Consider the following 13,118-nt stretch of genomic DNA (forward strand, 5'->3'; position numbering starts at 1 on the left):
ATTCCAAACATTTTATATCGCTTTTTTAAACATAGGAAGTAGAATCTTCCAAAATACGAGCAAAATTTGTTGGAAGTCTTTCCCGCACTATTCTTTTCATTGTTAAACTAAACTAATAAATGCACAACATAAAAAAGATAACAATTTTTGATATCTACACCGAATGTAATCCAGTGCGAGCGCTATCTAAAACAATCGGCACACATATTGTGTAACAACGTATTTACCCAGAAATGGGTATCAATGTTGATTGAGCGCAGTCATTGCCTTCATTGAGCAACAGGAAAATAACTTAGCTTATCAGCAAATTACATGTTTGGCAAGCGATCACAAATATTATGCATACACAAACGCATTTATAAAAATAAGTCAAAGTCTTGCAAGTTGAGCCAAAACACAAACTAATCTCTTAATACCAAAAAGTCTTTTTCCTACTTAAGCCCAACAATGACTGATAATAGTTTGAAAAGTGTGCCTTAATGGTATTTCATGGCTTAATGGTGAGATATTTTTTGTTTTGCTTGATTGTTTCTCTACAAATTTAGTATTAGTTCTTAACTTTTAAAAAAATGGGCGCTTACTTTATATAAGGTGATTATATTGTTTGAAAAAATTTGTACTTTTTTGTCCCTTTTTAATTTTTCATTAATTTTTCTATGTTTTAATTTGATTAATTTTGTTTGAATAACGTGCTTTTGTTAATAATTGGCTACACAGTATTTAGACATTCATTTTAGGAAAAAAATTATTCCCTCTTCCTAAAATTGATAGATCACAATACATTTTTTTAAACCAATTCTCGGTTAGGAATGAATCTACGAATCTCCTATGCAATGTACAATTTAATTTAAGTATATATTATAGCGGTGATCGGCACACATAATAAAACATGCTCGCCCTTCTTTGTGTGAGTAATTTGCATGGCTAAACTTGTCAGTGTGTGTGTGTGCCGACCGCGGTTTTATGAAATAGGGCAGTGCCAGTATCCATTTTTGAATGTAGATCGGTCAATACTTTCAAACAGCGGTCGACACACACTCATACAAGGTAAATGACATTTGTTAAATTAGTTAATTTGCGCTATGCGTGTGTCTACTGAGCATTATTCTGTTTCTGCGAGATAGGGTCTGCTGCCTTACGACATCGAACGCATCGCTGTTTTGTATAATTAATAATTTGATAGCACGTTGTCTGTTCCAATTTTTTGTACAAAACTCTCTTGGCCTGTTACTATATCTAGTTGTCTCTTTGAAGACTCTACCTCTTTGCTGGCATAGAGAACTCTGGCTAACGTTAGGTCCGAGTGCAGTCCGCATAGATAGCAGTAGATGGACGTGCTGGCAGGCGTCGAGGATGATATGGATGGCGTGGAGGGCGGAGTGTTGATGCTCATGGCGCCGTGCCGAGATCCATTTGGTGAGCTGGAGGTCAGCATGGGCGAGGGAATGTTGTATCTGCAAGGGAGGTGGAAACGACAAATTAGATCCGTTCAAGCTATGGAATACATGGAATTCAAATGAAGAACCTTCTGTGCTCGAGGGGAACCCGTTCCGCATCCATTGACTCCCACTGGCTGGCCAGGTAATCCTTGCAGTCCTTGCAGGCCAGCACGCGATTGCTGTTTAGCTCGTTGTTGTTATTATTGTTGTTGTTGTTATTGGTATTATTATTATTGTTATTATTACTGGTTACGGCATTGGCCTTGAGACAGGGAAAGTGCATGGCATGGGAGTTCATGTGCTCAGCACTTGTGGACAGCCAATCCATTTTGTTCGATGGACAAAGCACTTTGCAAATGGAGCAACTGCAAAATGAAAATTTAGACACATTAGTAACAAGTACTCATAGGATAGCTGCCGGATAATTCACTTACGGATACTGGCCGTGCCCATTCTCAATGGCTCCTTGGCTGGAACTCGGCGAATTTGGGCGCGAATCACTGCGACGAATTTGTTTGAGGTCGCGTGCCGTGTTTGAGTTGGAATTGTTCGAGTTCGTCTCGTAGGGCTATCAATAATGGAATGAAAATGAAAACATTTAGATTGTATAAGCTATTTGTGTATTAGTTCTAAGAATATCACGCACACGCCGCCTTCACAGAATGACTACTGCCTCGACGATCCCCAAAGACTCACTTTGAAGCTATCTAATCAGCGAGCGAGCAAATCGAAAAAAAAATAAAGTCCACCAAATTTTATGAAATATTTTATACATTTGATTTGCTATTCAAGGAGTAGGCACTCGACAATGACTGGCGTTCGACTGGGTTCGCTTTCGGCTTTTCTAGCAAAACCGATTCCATCCGGTTCGAACCGTGTGCGGTTCACTTATCTCCCTTCGTTTTGCGACTTATATTTCGAGGGCGAGAGCGAATGCCTCTCCAAAACCATAAGCTCCTTATCGCGGTCCGTTTAGGACTAATTAGATGGTTTGGGGTTACGACGGCTGATATCAATCATGGCTCGAGTTCAAAGTTAAATACAGCTGATTTTCGGTCTATTTGTTTACTCTTTTACATCATGACTTTACTGAATTTGGATGATGTATGTCAACAAGGTCTATATTTGAAAATAATTTGATTTTCAAGGGTCATTCAAATCAAACGTGGAATTCTTTTCTTATTCTTTTTCGAAAATTACAAACTCATTGTGGTCAATTGAATTTATTGCGAGTAGAGCTACAAACACAGAAGCTAAGGAGGCGGTTTTATCTATTTGTCAGATCTGATTGAATGATTTTATTTCCGACAAATTTATTGGAATTATTACCAAATTATTTGCTTTTTCAGCATTTATCAGCACTTTGTAAGATTTACTACTCAAGAAAGTTGAACGACTTGGCTCAGTGCGAATGCAGGTGTTTGCTTTATACATTTACAATCTTTTATAATGTGTTATCTGGGAGAAAAACGGATATGGTAGTCACCAGATATGGATCCTACTTCCATCAAGTGTTGCCAAGCCAAACATTTGCAATTCAAAGCCCTGAGACCGTAATGCAAATACTCGAGAGCGGCATGAAAATGAAAACAGAAATCAACAAATAAGACAATGCAAATGTAAACAATTCGGAAAGAATTGTTTAAATATTGAGTTACAGTTGTTGTTATTGTCGCTGGCGTATTGATAAATATTTGCATTTATCTATATTTAATTTCGTATTTTGTAGCTCAGTTTACTGTTTCTTTATGCAAGAAAACGAGTTTCGAAAACTCTGCCCGATTGTGCAATGACCTGAATAAACACAGAGTACACGCAAGCTTTTATATACGCACATTGTACTCATATCCACAGATATAGAAAATAGAGCAAATTGTAGGCACCTGTTTAAAGATAATTTGTTGGAATTTCGTCTTCTTTTCAACCCACACGCTTCGCAAACGGATGACTTATGTTTAATCAAAGCCAACACAAATGTCAAACAGTTCAAACAACTAAAAAATATACATTTCGCAATTACTAGGAAAGTAAGAAAATAATTCGTGCAATACAATTGTGTTCGAGTCACTCAACTCTGTCAAGGCCGCCACAAAAATGTATAATTTTAGCTGTATTTGACACGAAGCTGTTTAACCAATATAAATAAAGTCTAAAGGCCACACAGGAAACAGTATCACAAAACTAAAACCAGCAAAACGAAACAGTAAATCAACCAAAAACAGAAAGAGAAAAGACTTTAAGACAAATTAAGCTATACAAATAGTAACAAACATTGGCATATTAAACAAAAGTATTCACTATATACAAATGTATAAAACAAACATAAATCTAAGCATATTCGTATGCGAATGTGAAGAGTAAACCAAAGGAGATTGTAATAATTTATTTGCGAGGCGACGACAAGTCTTTCAATTGTCTCGGGCGAAACGCTCAAAGATTTCAAATTAGAGACGAAGGGAAAAAAAGAATGCCAAAACAAAACTAAAAGCAAAATAAACAAAATAAACAAAACTGAGACGACAGCTACAAGAACAACAGCCGGCTATAAATAAAAAGCGTTTAAGTAGAATTAAGCAAAAAGCAGACAACTAAACCGGTTCAAAGCAGATGCCTTAAACTGACAGAAAAAACCGACTCTGACTCGACCAAGTTTACCCAGTTTTTTATTGCCCCCGCATATGTGTGTTTGCTTGTTTATACGATAATTTCATTTGGGTTCCCTCCTCATTTACCACTAGCATTTGCTCTATATTTATTTGCTCTTCCCTCCTCCCCCCCCCCAAAAAAAAGGAGAACATGTGGAGTTGCCGTGAATTCCGGCTATCTAATCTCGACATTTGTTGACTCAAATTGGTTAGCATGCTGACGATCGAATTTATTCTGGTATAACTCCCACTCCCAAGTCTGATTAGCTGGCTCTGGCTCTGCCTCTATCCTTCTCTTTCTTGGACGGCCTTCTGGTTGCAAATGAATTACTCAACAATTTCAGGTCGTGAACCATCCTCGGCCATCTATCTGCCGACTATAGGCCCACTCCCAGACGCCTGGCACTTTAATGGGGCCCGGTTCAGTTGGGTTATCGGTTTTCCGAGGCGGGGGCAAGTGAGTGCGGCTAATCGCTGGAAATGTGAGCAATGTTATCGCTACTTCGAGTGCCACTGCTACTGACCCAGGCGATCCCATCCGATCCTATCCGATCCGATCCGTTCCGATCCTCTCAGTCTCCTAGTCTCTCAGTCTCCCAGCAGTTGCTGTAATAAGCGCAATCATTGTTTTTCCTATATTCGTACACCATAACTATTATCTCCCGCGCACTCTCTAGTAAATTTCCATGTTTGCGCACTTAACTGATACTCTGTGAATATACCCACATATATATAATGGATTATTTATGATGCAGGCAAATGAGAATCGCATTCGAGTACACCTCACAAATTGTTATTGACAATCGATTCATTCAACTGCGTCATCTATGAAATAACCAATTTCTTCAGCGTAAACTAGCAAGATTTGGTTTTATGAAACAAAGCATTTCCCATCATAACCGATACGAACGGGTTTGAGTCGGTAGCATGCTTAAAATCATATTATTTTTTATAGATTTTTGTTAATTGTCATGCCTTTAAAATAGCCAACTGGCTCCGGTTAAAGCCAGTTTTCTTAGGAAATCAACAATTATTTTCATGGTACAACTTTTCTTTGAAGCAGAATCCTAATGGATTTTTACATTTGGTCTTTATCTACGAATACTAATGTTGTGGCTGTGGTAACCAAATTTATTTTGGCAATACCAATTCAAACGGGTATGTTACAGTGATCTCTTTTATATGAATTTTTATGTAACTACATAACTTCAAGAAACATGGTGAGTCATAGTTATAAGCTAGACTTCTGATATAAAACAAAATAATCTTTGGAAACTTTTCGGAAAATAAAACTTCCGAGTTTTATCCTTTTTTTCTTGGAATTTGTAATATTTTTTTGTCAAACCCCTATATCCAGAGAGCTTCTGAAGAGAACTTGTGTTGCTAAGATCCTTAGAGACCTATTTATACTTCCACTTATGGATGAATTCCTTACCCTAAACCGCACATTACTCGTGGAGTCCGAATTGGCCAGGGACTTTTCTGATGGTGAGTTACGACCTCCAAATTGGACCCCACTATTTCCGGCTATCCCTCCACTGGCACTATACATGGCCGAGTTCGATTCCAGCGAGTGTCCAGCGCTTGGAGAAGCTCCACCCACAGCTGAGTGGGTGCTGGAGGCAGCTGGAGGTGGACCACCCACCTCCAAACCAGTGTGCTTCTCGTTGCAAGTGGAACAGACCTGAACCATGCCTGAAAGTCGGTAGATAATTGCGTTAGATGAGATGACAAAACTGGTACTCATCGCACTTACCTTGCGGACTAATTGGACTAGCGTTTTTGAAGACTGTAATGGTCTTGATAAATGGATAATATGGTTCCCTTTCAGCATTTGGACAGCAGTAGACAAGGCGCAGTTGGGATGAGGGCGTATCCGTTCCACAGGTGTAGCAAACGAAAGTGGTTCTTTCGGCCACGAACGTCGACCGTTTTCGCAGCTGATAGGACCGCTCCGATTCCGGTTTATGGATTGCCTAAAAAAAATTTTTTTTATTAAAAATGTAAATTAGTCATGGGCTTGAGAAACGCGAACCATAAATAATAAAGCCTGATCCGGAAATTTGCAGATTCAATTAGCAGAATATAAGAGATGATTAGACTTCTCCATAGAAACCACACCAGAAGGTGTGAATTATACAAACATGGTTCTATTTAAAATCGATTAACAAAGCTGAGTTTTTTAGCAAACATCTGTTAAGTAGCATTCGCAGTAATGACCTCTACGCCATGTGAAAAAATGCCATCAAACAAAGATCAACAATGCCGCTTAGTGTGCAAAGCCCAAAATAGAAATCTTACATTTATTTTTCCAACGAGTGCGGGACTTTAATTGGCTAAAGCTTAATATTTTTGCTGAATATACGTTTTAAAACACCTTTAGATCGCAAACAAGCTTTGGTGCTTATAATTGTTCAAGATGCTGACATAGAAACGACATTGATGAATTACATTTATGTTGATTGACAGATTGACACGCATGAATAAAACATTTCATGATGCAACCAGCTATAGCATAAAACAAAAACAAAAACTAAATGTATTTAAAAGCTTTACATTTTTCTGTGCTAAGATTAGCTAAGAATTATTCAAAGCATTTTAACAGAAATTACAAAATGCTAAAATATCCCTGACCCGAACTTAAATATTTGAATTCTAAAAGTCAGTCTTATGAAAGAGTTAAACACTGAAATATGACTTAGAAAATTACTAGTTAACTGTATTATAAATCAGTTAAAATTTAATGTATAATAGCTAGTAAAAAAATTTGCATTCATCCATTAATTAAATAGCATTATCACATATCAACACAACAATTTTCCGCTTCCTTGCTGTCATAAACATACGTAGGTTACGTATACGACCTATCAAACCCCCACACCCAAACCCACGGGAACCCGTTACCCGACGTCATCTGTGTTTATACAAATTAATATACGCACGTGGAGACACCCTCACGCAACACTGGAACGCCCCAAAAAAACATAAAAGCTCGTCAACAGGAATGACAAGTGGCATATTACGTATACGACCAAGTAGATTCTCTCATTTTGTTTGAATATTTTCATATATTTTTTGATGATGCCTGCTAGTCTTTTATTCCGACCGCCAGAATTTATGTATCTATGCATCTTCATCGCCGCTGTATCTGGGCAGCTGTCCACTCAGATTAGAAAAGCGTGGCGAGACGGGGTACAGAGCATTCATTTATTTTATAAGGCACTAAGCAAATTTAATTGTTTGTTTACTTTCCGTATTTCATTGTGTCAGATTTTCTGACATTGATAGGCGCGCATTTTGATTGCACAACGGCCAGCAAGCGGCATGGGTAACTTTCAGATACAAAAGTATCCATACCTACGAAGAGAATTTATGCGCGAGTGTTTCTGTTTTTTTTTCTGTTTCTGTTTCTGTTTCTGTTTCGGTTTCTGTTTAAGTTTCTGTTTCCATTTTGTTTGTTTGCTTTGTCATGCGGCTCGCACACACATCACATCAATCTGGACAGTGCCATGTCATCTATATTTATTGATCCAGTGGCTCGGTGGCGTCTCCACCTTTCGTTCCATGCCCCGCCCCCAGTTACGCCCACTTACAGGCCGACGTCTGACAGTTGGCTTTGTGGAAGAAACAAGTTCGTCATATTTTTTTATAGATGTTCGTTCTGTTGTTCATTTTTTATGTTCGCTTTCCATGCTCGCTCGTTGACTTTATTTCCCTCTGCTTCAACCCCCTACCAAAAAAAAAAAAAAAAACTCTTTTAGACCTCTTTCTTGGTTGTTTGTTTGTGCTTTTCATGCTGCTGATAAGCATTTCGAAAATGGGGGTCATGACCGTTTAATAACTTTTATGGGCAACTTTTTTCTGTTCTTTCATAACTTTTGTAGCATTTGTTCTGTTAATTATCAAACAAAGTGGGAGGAGATCTGGGATTGCGGTTGAAAGCACTTTTTTTTACAGCTTTTGTTTTACAACTTTTTAGCCACTTTTTAAGTAGATATAAATAAGTATTTAGTTAAGAGGCAATCATTTTTATCAATTAATGGTATTTTTCTCTTGTTGGGAATTATAAAATAGTTGGAATCGTGTCAGCTTACTTCTTTATCTCTACGTTTTATTATTAATTGTTTGTTTAGTTCATAATTTGGGTCAATAATGATTGATTGCTTGGGGATATTAAATACCTCTACGAACGCTTTCTATAACGAAAGATTGGTATTGCTATCTGTTATAGATACAATATAATCGAAATTATATTGGGTAATGCAATAAAGTGGTGGCAGAACTCACAATCGGTAGTTGGGAAAACATTTTTATTCTAAATCAGCCATTTTCACCCTAAAATAGTTCAGTTTAAGCTTATCAATGTTTATTACTGTTGTATCATTGAAATATTTAAAAGATATTTTAGACAGTAGTATCGTTAGGGTCAATGCCCCCCTTTAACAAGATTGCTTCGCCAGCAATGTTACCTTTTCACTTTGCTGATCCTTTAGAATGAGATATGTTTTCAATTTCTTGTAATCCTTCCAGCCATTCGTATCCTTTGGCTTAAAGTTAACTGATGTGTTGCTGCTATTGTTGTTTTCATTGCTGCTGGTTGTACCATTGGTGCTGGTGTTGCTGTCGCCCACCAACATGGTCAAGTTTTGAGCCATTTTGAGCTGGGGGAAATCACTTGTTCACTGAGCACTCAAATACTTTGTATTTTTTTATTGCATAAATGTAGATCATTTTTTCACAGCATTTCAATTGCTCAATTGTTTTCAATTGAGATTGAATGAATCACTTCTTATTAGCCCAGCGGCAGTTGTTGTTGTTGTTGTTGTTGTTTTGTGTTTGGTCTGGCAGATTAATTAGAGATTTCTCGGCATCTGATCTGAGTGTGAGTGTGTTCGGCACCTTAATTACAACACGATACAAATTAAATTTAATTGAAACCGATATAAACGTTCTTGCTCTCCTTCTGTTTATGTTTGCGGTGTGCAGTTGGGCGTGGATAAAACGCGAACGCGACGACGGATGACGCTCACGATGATGATAATGATGATGACGACGATAATGATGCATCCGTATCCGTTCCCGGGGGTGCTGCAAAATTCCGCAAACACACGCGATCACCCGCCGAGGGGACGCGGTCTATTAAGAGGTAACTAATTATGCATAACATGCAACATGCCAGGCCTAATGGAAGTGCAGCTCCGGCGTTCACCAAACCGTACAAAAGATAATCTTTTTATTTGGATAGATATTTTTGTGTTATAATTTATTTGGATTATGGGCTTTATAAATAATATTTTGTTTATGTATTAATTTTATAAACTTGTCCTGATTCACAGTTGTTGAAATTCTTTCACTTTAAACTTTTGTTTTAACTTTTTGTAACTGTAAAAGTATTTGATTTCGAAACTGTTATAGTAAAATGCAATAGATCCTAGGAACTATACAACATTAAAAGAATGGTTGTGGTATAAAGAAGTATTTGTTTTCACAACTAAAATACAATACCGCACCTGTTGCTCCCGTAAAACTCAACACAATGGAAATGTAATTAGCGGTATTTCGAATACTAGCACCTCTCAAACCGCCCCCTCATCACTCACTCTCCCTCCTCATCCCACAAACAATCAATTGAAGCTCGTGCGAAAGGCGTTGAAAGTTGATAACCATAACAACAGACAGTGGGGGGTGCAAAAACTGTTTTGCACAAGTTGGATAATAAGCTTCGCACTTGAGTGAAAGTAAAAAAAAAGGTTCAGGGAATTCGCCAGAATTGGTCAACTTTTGATTAAGTCTTGATTTAAATATTCTAAGATCCTTAAGCTATTTAAAGTTTTTCTTTTTGTGAAGAACGAAACTAAACTAACTAAACCTGAGTATTTAAAACTAAACTTAAGCATTTGAACTACAGTTTCACATTCACAGTTAAATACAACCTATTCAACCTATAACCCCTCAGAACAACAAATCAATTATTTAAAGAAGGTAAAAACTTTTCACCCGAAACATGATTGATTTTAACTATTAATGAGAACAGCTAGTGAAAACTTGTAGACATTAAATATTTAAGGAGTTAGCACGAGCTTGTTTAGATCCTTAATTTAATGTTCACTTCGAAATTGATTGGATTGTCTGTAAACAAAACGCAATTGTGAGTGGCGTCGTAAGGTAATTGTGAATCGGTAATGGGAGTAAAAAGCTTGGCCTTGGCCAAAACAGAAACAAAACCAAGCTCGAGCTCGTGCCACGCCCACCCAAGTGGGTCAATGTGGGAGGACAAGGACAAACAGTAAGTAAACTGTTTTCTGTGTGTGTGTGTGTGTGTGTATGTGTGGAGTAGCTTGTGTGGAGAGACGTTCAAAGGGGCGTGCCAATTATTTTTTTGACCCACTTAAGTGCTCGTGTGCGTGATAAACCATGGTAGTTGATATTGTTGTTATAGTTTTGGCTGCTCCCCGCTTCGAGCGATATAAATCAACATTCGCTTACAAATAAATCACATTAAATAACCGATAACAAATACACGAGCTGGCGAACAGCAATCTTTTTCTATCCGTCAGGAAGAAGTTGAAAAAGATGTGGAAGAAGTCGTTGAGGTATGTACAAACATACATACATATGTATGTATGTCTGAATGTATAAACAGGGGAAGGGGAGACTGCACATGAAACGGTTGCTTTATTTTTAGAACGGTACACGCAAACAAACGCGCGGAAAACGGCAAAAATGCTCGTGTTTGAAAACGCGCAAAGTGAAACGGTAGTTGATGTTCTTGACTTGCGCCGCCTCACTTGTTTAAGTCGTGTACTTGTACTTGTACTTCAACTGAAGGCACACAGATACGAACACACACAGGGGCAAACTTAATGGCCCTGCCACCTCGCTGACAGGTTAAGATACACTGAACAATAAACAAAAAAAAGCTTGACCCGCTTGGCCTTAGGGATGGAATTTCTTTAAATACTAATATATATCAAAAAACACTAAGTCACAAAACTATTCCCAAAAGATACAAATTGTATACTCTTCCAATAAATAACGGATAGGGAAAAACCAAAACTTATAAAAATAATATTTTAACTTTTTTGAGCATTAAATAAAAACAAGTTCGATAATTAATTTCTAACAATCTTTATATCAACAGATTTTTAAGAAACTTTTTAAAGAATTATTTTCTTATTTAGTTTGACAGGGTGGTACGATGATGAATTTATCTTTAGTAAATTGGTATACTTAAAAAATCGTTATTTTAAATTTGTATCTATTTCACTTTTCATCGTTATTTTATATTTGTATCTATTTCGTCACTTTTCATGATATATTGCTTCCACTTATATGTTTGTTTAGCCACATTCCAATCTCTTGTAATAGTGTTTATTATGCTTCCTCCATACAATTTTTAAATAACTTCCTATATTTCTATAATTTTCTGTTAGTTTATTTTATTGTCACTTATAACGGCATACGAAGTGAACAGCTTTACCTGATTTAAATTGAATTAATTACTGCAATTTCTGGTGGTTGTTATTTGGTTTATTAGTTCCCGTATGAAAATCATTGAACTGCCGTCAAGAAATGCGATTAACAAATACACTGAGCCTAACAGTGACTCATCGTTCATCGTTGAGTGACGAATTAAATTAAAATCACGCGCACATCACTAACGTCTGACACCTTTTATTTAACCCTTGGAGATGATAGCCGGCGATTAACTAACTGGAAAAAGGCACAAAGTTGGACGTTAAGTTTTGTTTTACTTTATTTTTGTTGAACAGAAGCAACGTCGTTAAGTTGGCGGTTATAACTTTTTTTTTTATTTTATTTTTAAAACCAGTTTTGGGGCACTGCCACCGTTACCGGCTACTACAGACATTGAACTTTTGTTTGCCTTTATTATTAACACAATCGTTTAAGCTGCTGATGCTGTTTTTTTTTTTGTTGTTTTTGCTGTTGCTGATGTTGTTGTTGTTGTCACACTTAATATTGTGCATTTATCAATTTTGATTTGGCACACATACATGGCATTTTTGTTGATAACACACACCTACACGTTTTTGAGCAATAAACAATTGCGAATTGAGATTGAAAATCGCGCTACGATGGAACGGTAGTATAATGATGCCAGCGACGGCCGACGACGACTGACGACTGCGACTGCGGCGGCAAGAACGGATCGAGCGGCCGCCGCCAACGTCGACGCTGACAGCGACGCTAGCCGCGACGTCGCCGTCGACTTTGCTGATAGAGCCCTGCGCTTCATTGTTGTTGTTGGGTGCTCGTGGTTCTTGTGCCCGCAAGAAAAACAAAGCGAAAGGCAAAAGGCAAAAAGCAAAAAGCAAAAGGCAGGCAGAAAAGCAGCTAAAACAAACGCAAACAAACAAAACAAACAACGCAATCGCAGCGACGTCGACAGCGGCTTCATGGGGAGCTCACACACACACACACACACACCCCCTGACCCCACCACTTACACCCACACATCCATACATCGCACGGTCTACGAATCGAAAAGAAAAAACGGAGCAACAACAACGAAGTGAACCACATTCGCATTCAATTGGAGCGGCGAATGGGGAACATAAACACAGCTAAAAGATAAAGAACGACTGCTGAGAAATCGAGGAACTAGTTCGGTAGTCAGTAACATTTATTCATATTTCATATCGATGGTATTTAAATAATCAGTAATTTTTGATCTTCATGGTTTGTCAATAAGAAACATTTATTATTCAAATTGGTTTGTTAGTCAGTCACTCATATTACAGAAACCATACATTTTGTAGTCCAAAAATTTTTAGTGGTCCATTAACAGCAGAAAAAAAATTTCACATTTTCAAAGAACACTAGCTCGGTATCGAACAACTCGTAGTTCGCAAAATTTACTATTCACATTAACTGCACTTATACATATATATTTATTTAAAAAGTAACAAGTCGGTCATTAGTCACAGTTAAAAAAAATAACTAGTTTGGTAATAGCTAGAAAATCAGTATTTCCAACTACTGGAGAGCAAGCAAAATGATCGTATCTAAAAGT

At 37.5% G+C, this 13,118-nt stretch overlaps 1 protein-coding gene across 1 annotated transcript in view; it reads right to left on the bottom strand.

Annotated features, from left to right (window-relative positions):
* Window positions 1-13,118, bottom strand: part of LOC128255574 (uncharacterized) — a 72,125-nt gene that overhangs the window by 41,276 nt on the left and 17,731 nt on the right. Inside the window, 5 exon segments of the mRNA XM_052985238.1 lie at window positions 1,262-1,454; window positions 1,526-1,804; window positions 1,874-2,007; window positions 5,520-5,779; window positions 5,841-6,060. Coding sequence (XP_052841198.1) covers window positions 1,262-1,454; window positions 1,526-1,804; window positions 1,874-2,007; window positions 5,520-5,779; window positions 5,841-6,060 — 1,086 coding nt within the window.

The sequence above is a fragment of the Drosophila gunungcola genome (assembly GCF_025200985.1).
Source record: "Drosophila gunungcola strain Sukarami chromosome 2R unlocalized genomic scaffold, Dgunungcola_SK_2 000011F, whole genome shotgun sequence".
Lineage (NCBI taxonomy): Eukaryota > Metazoa > Arthropoda > Insecta > Diptera > Drosophilidae > Drosophila > Drosophila gunungcola.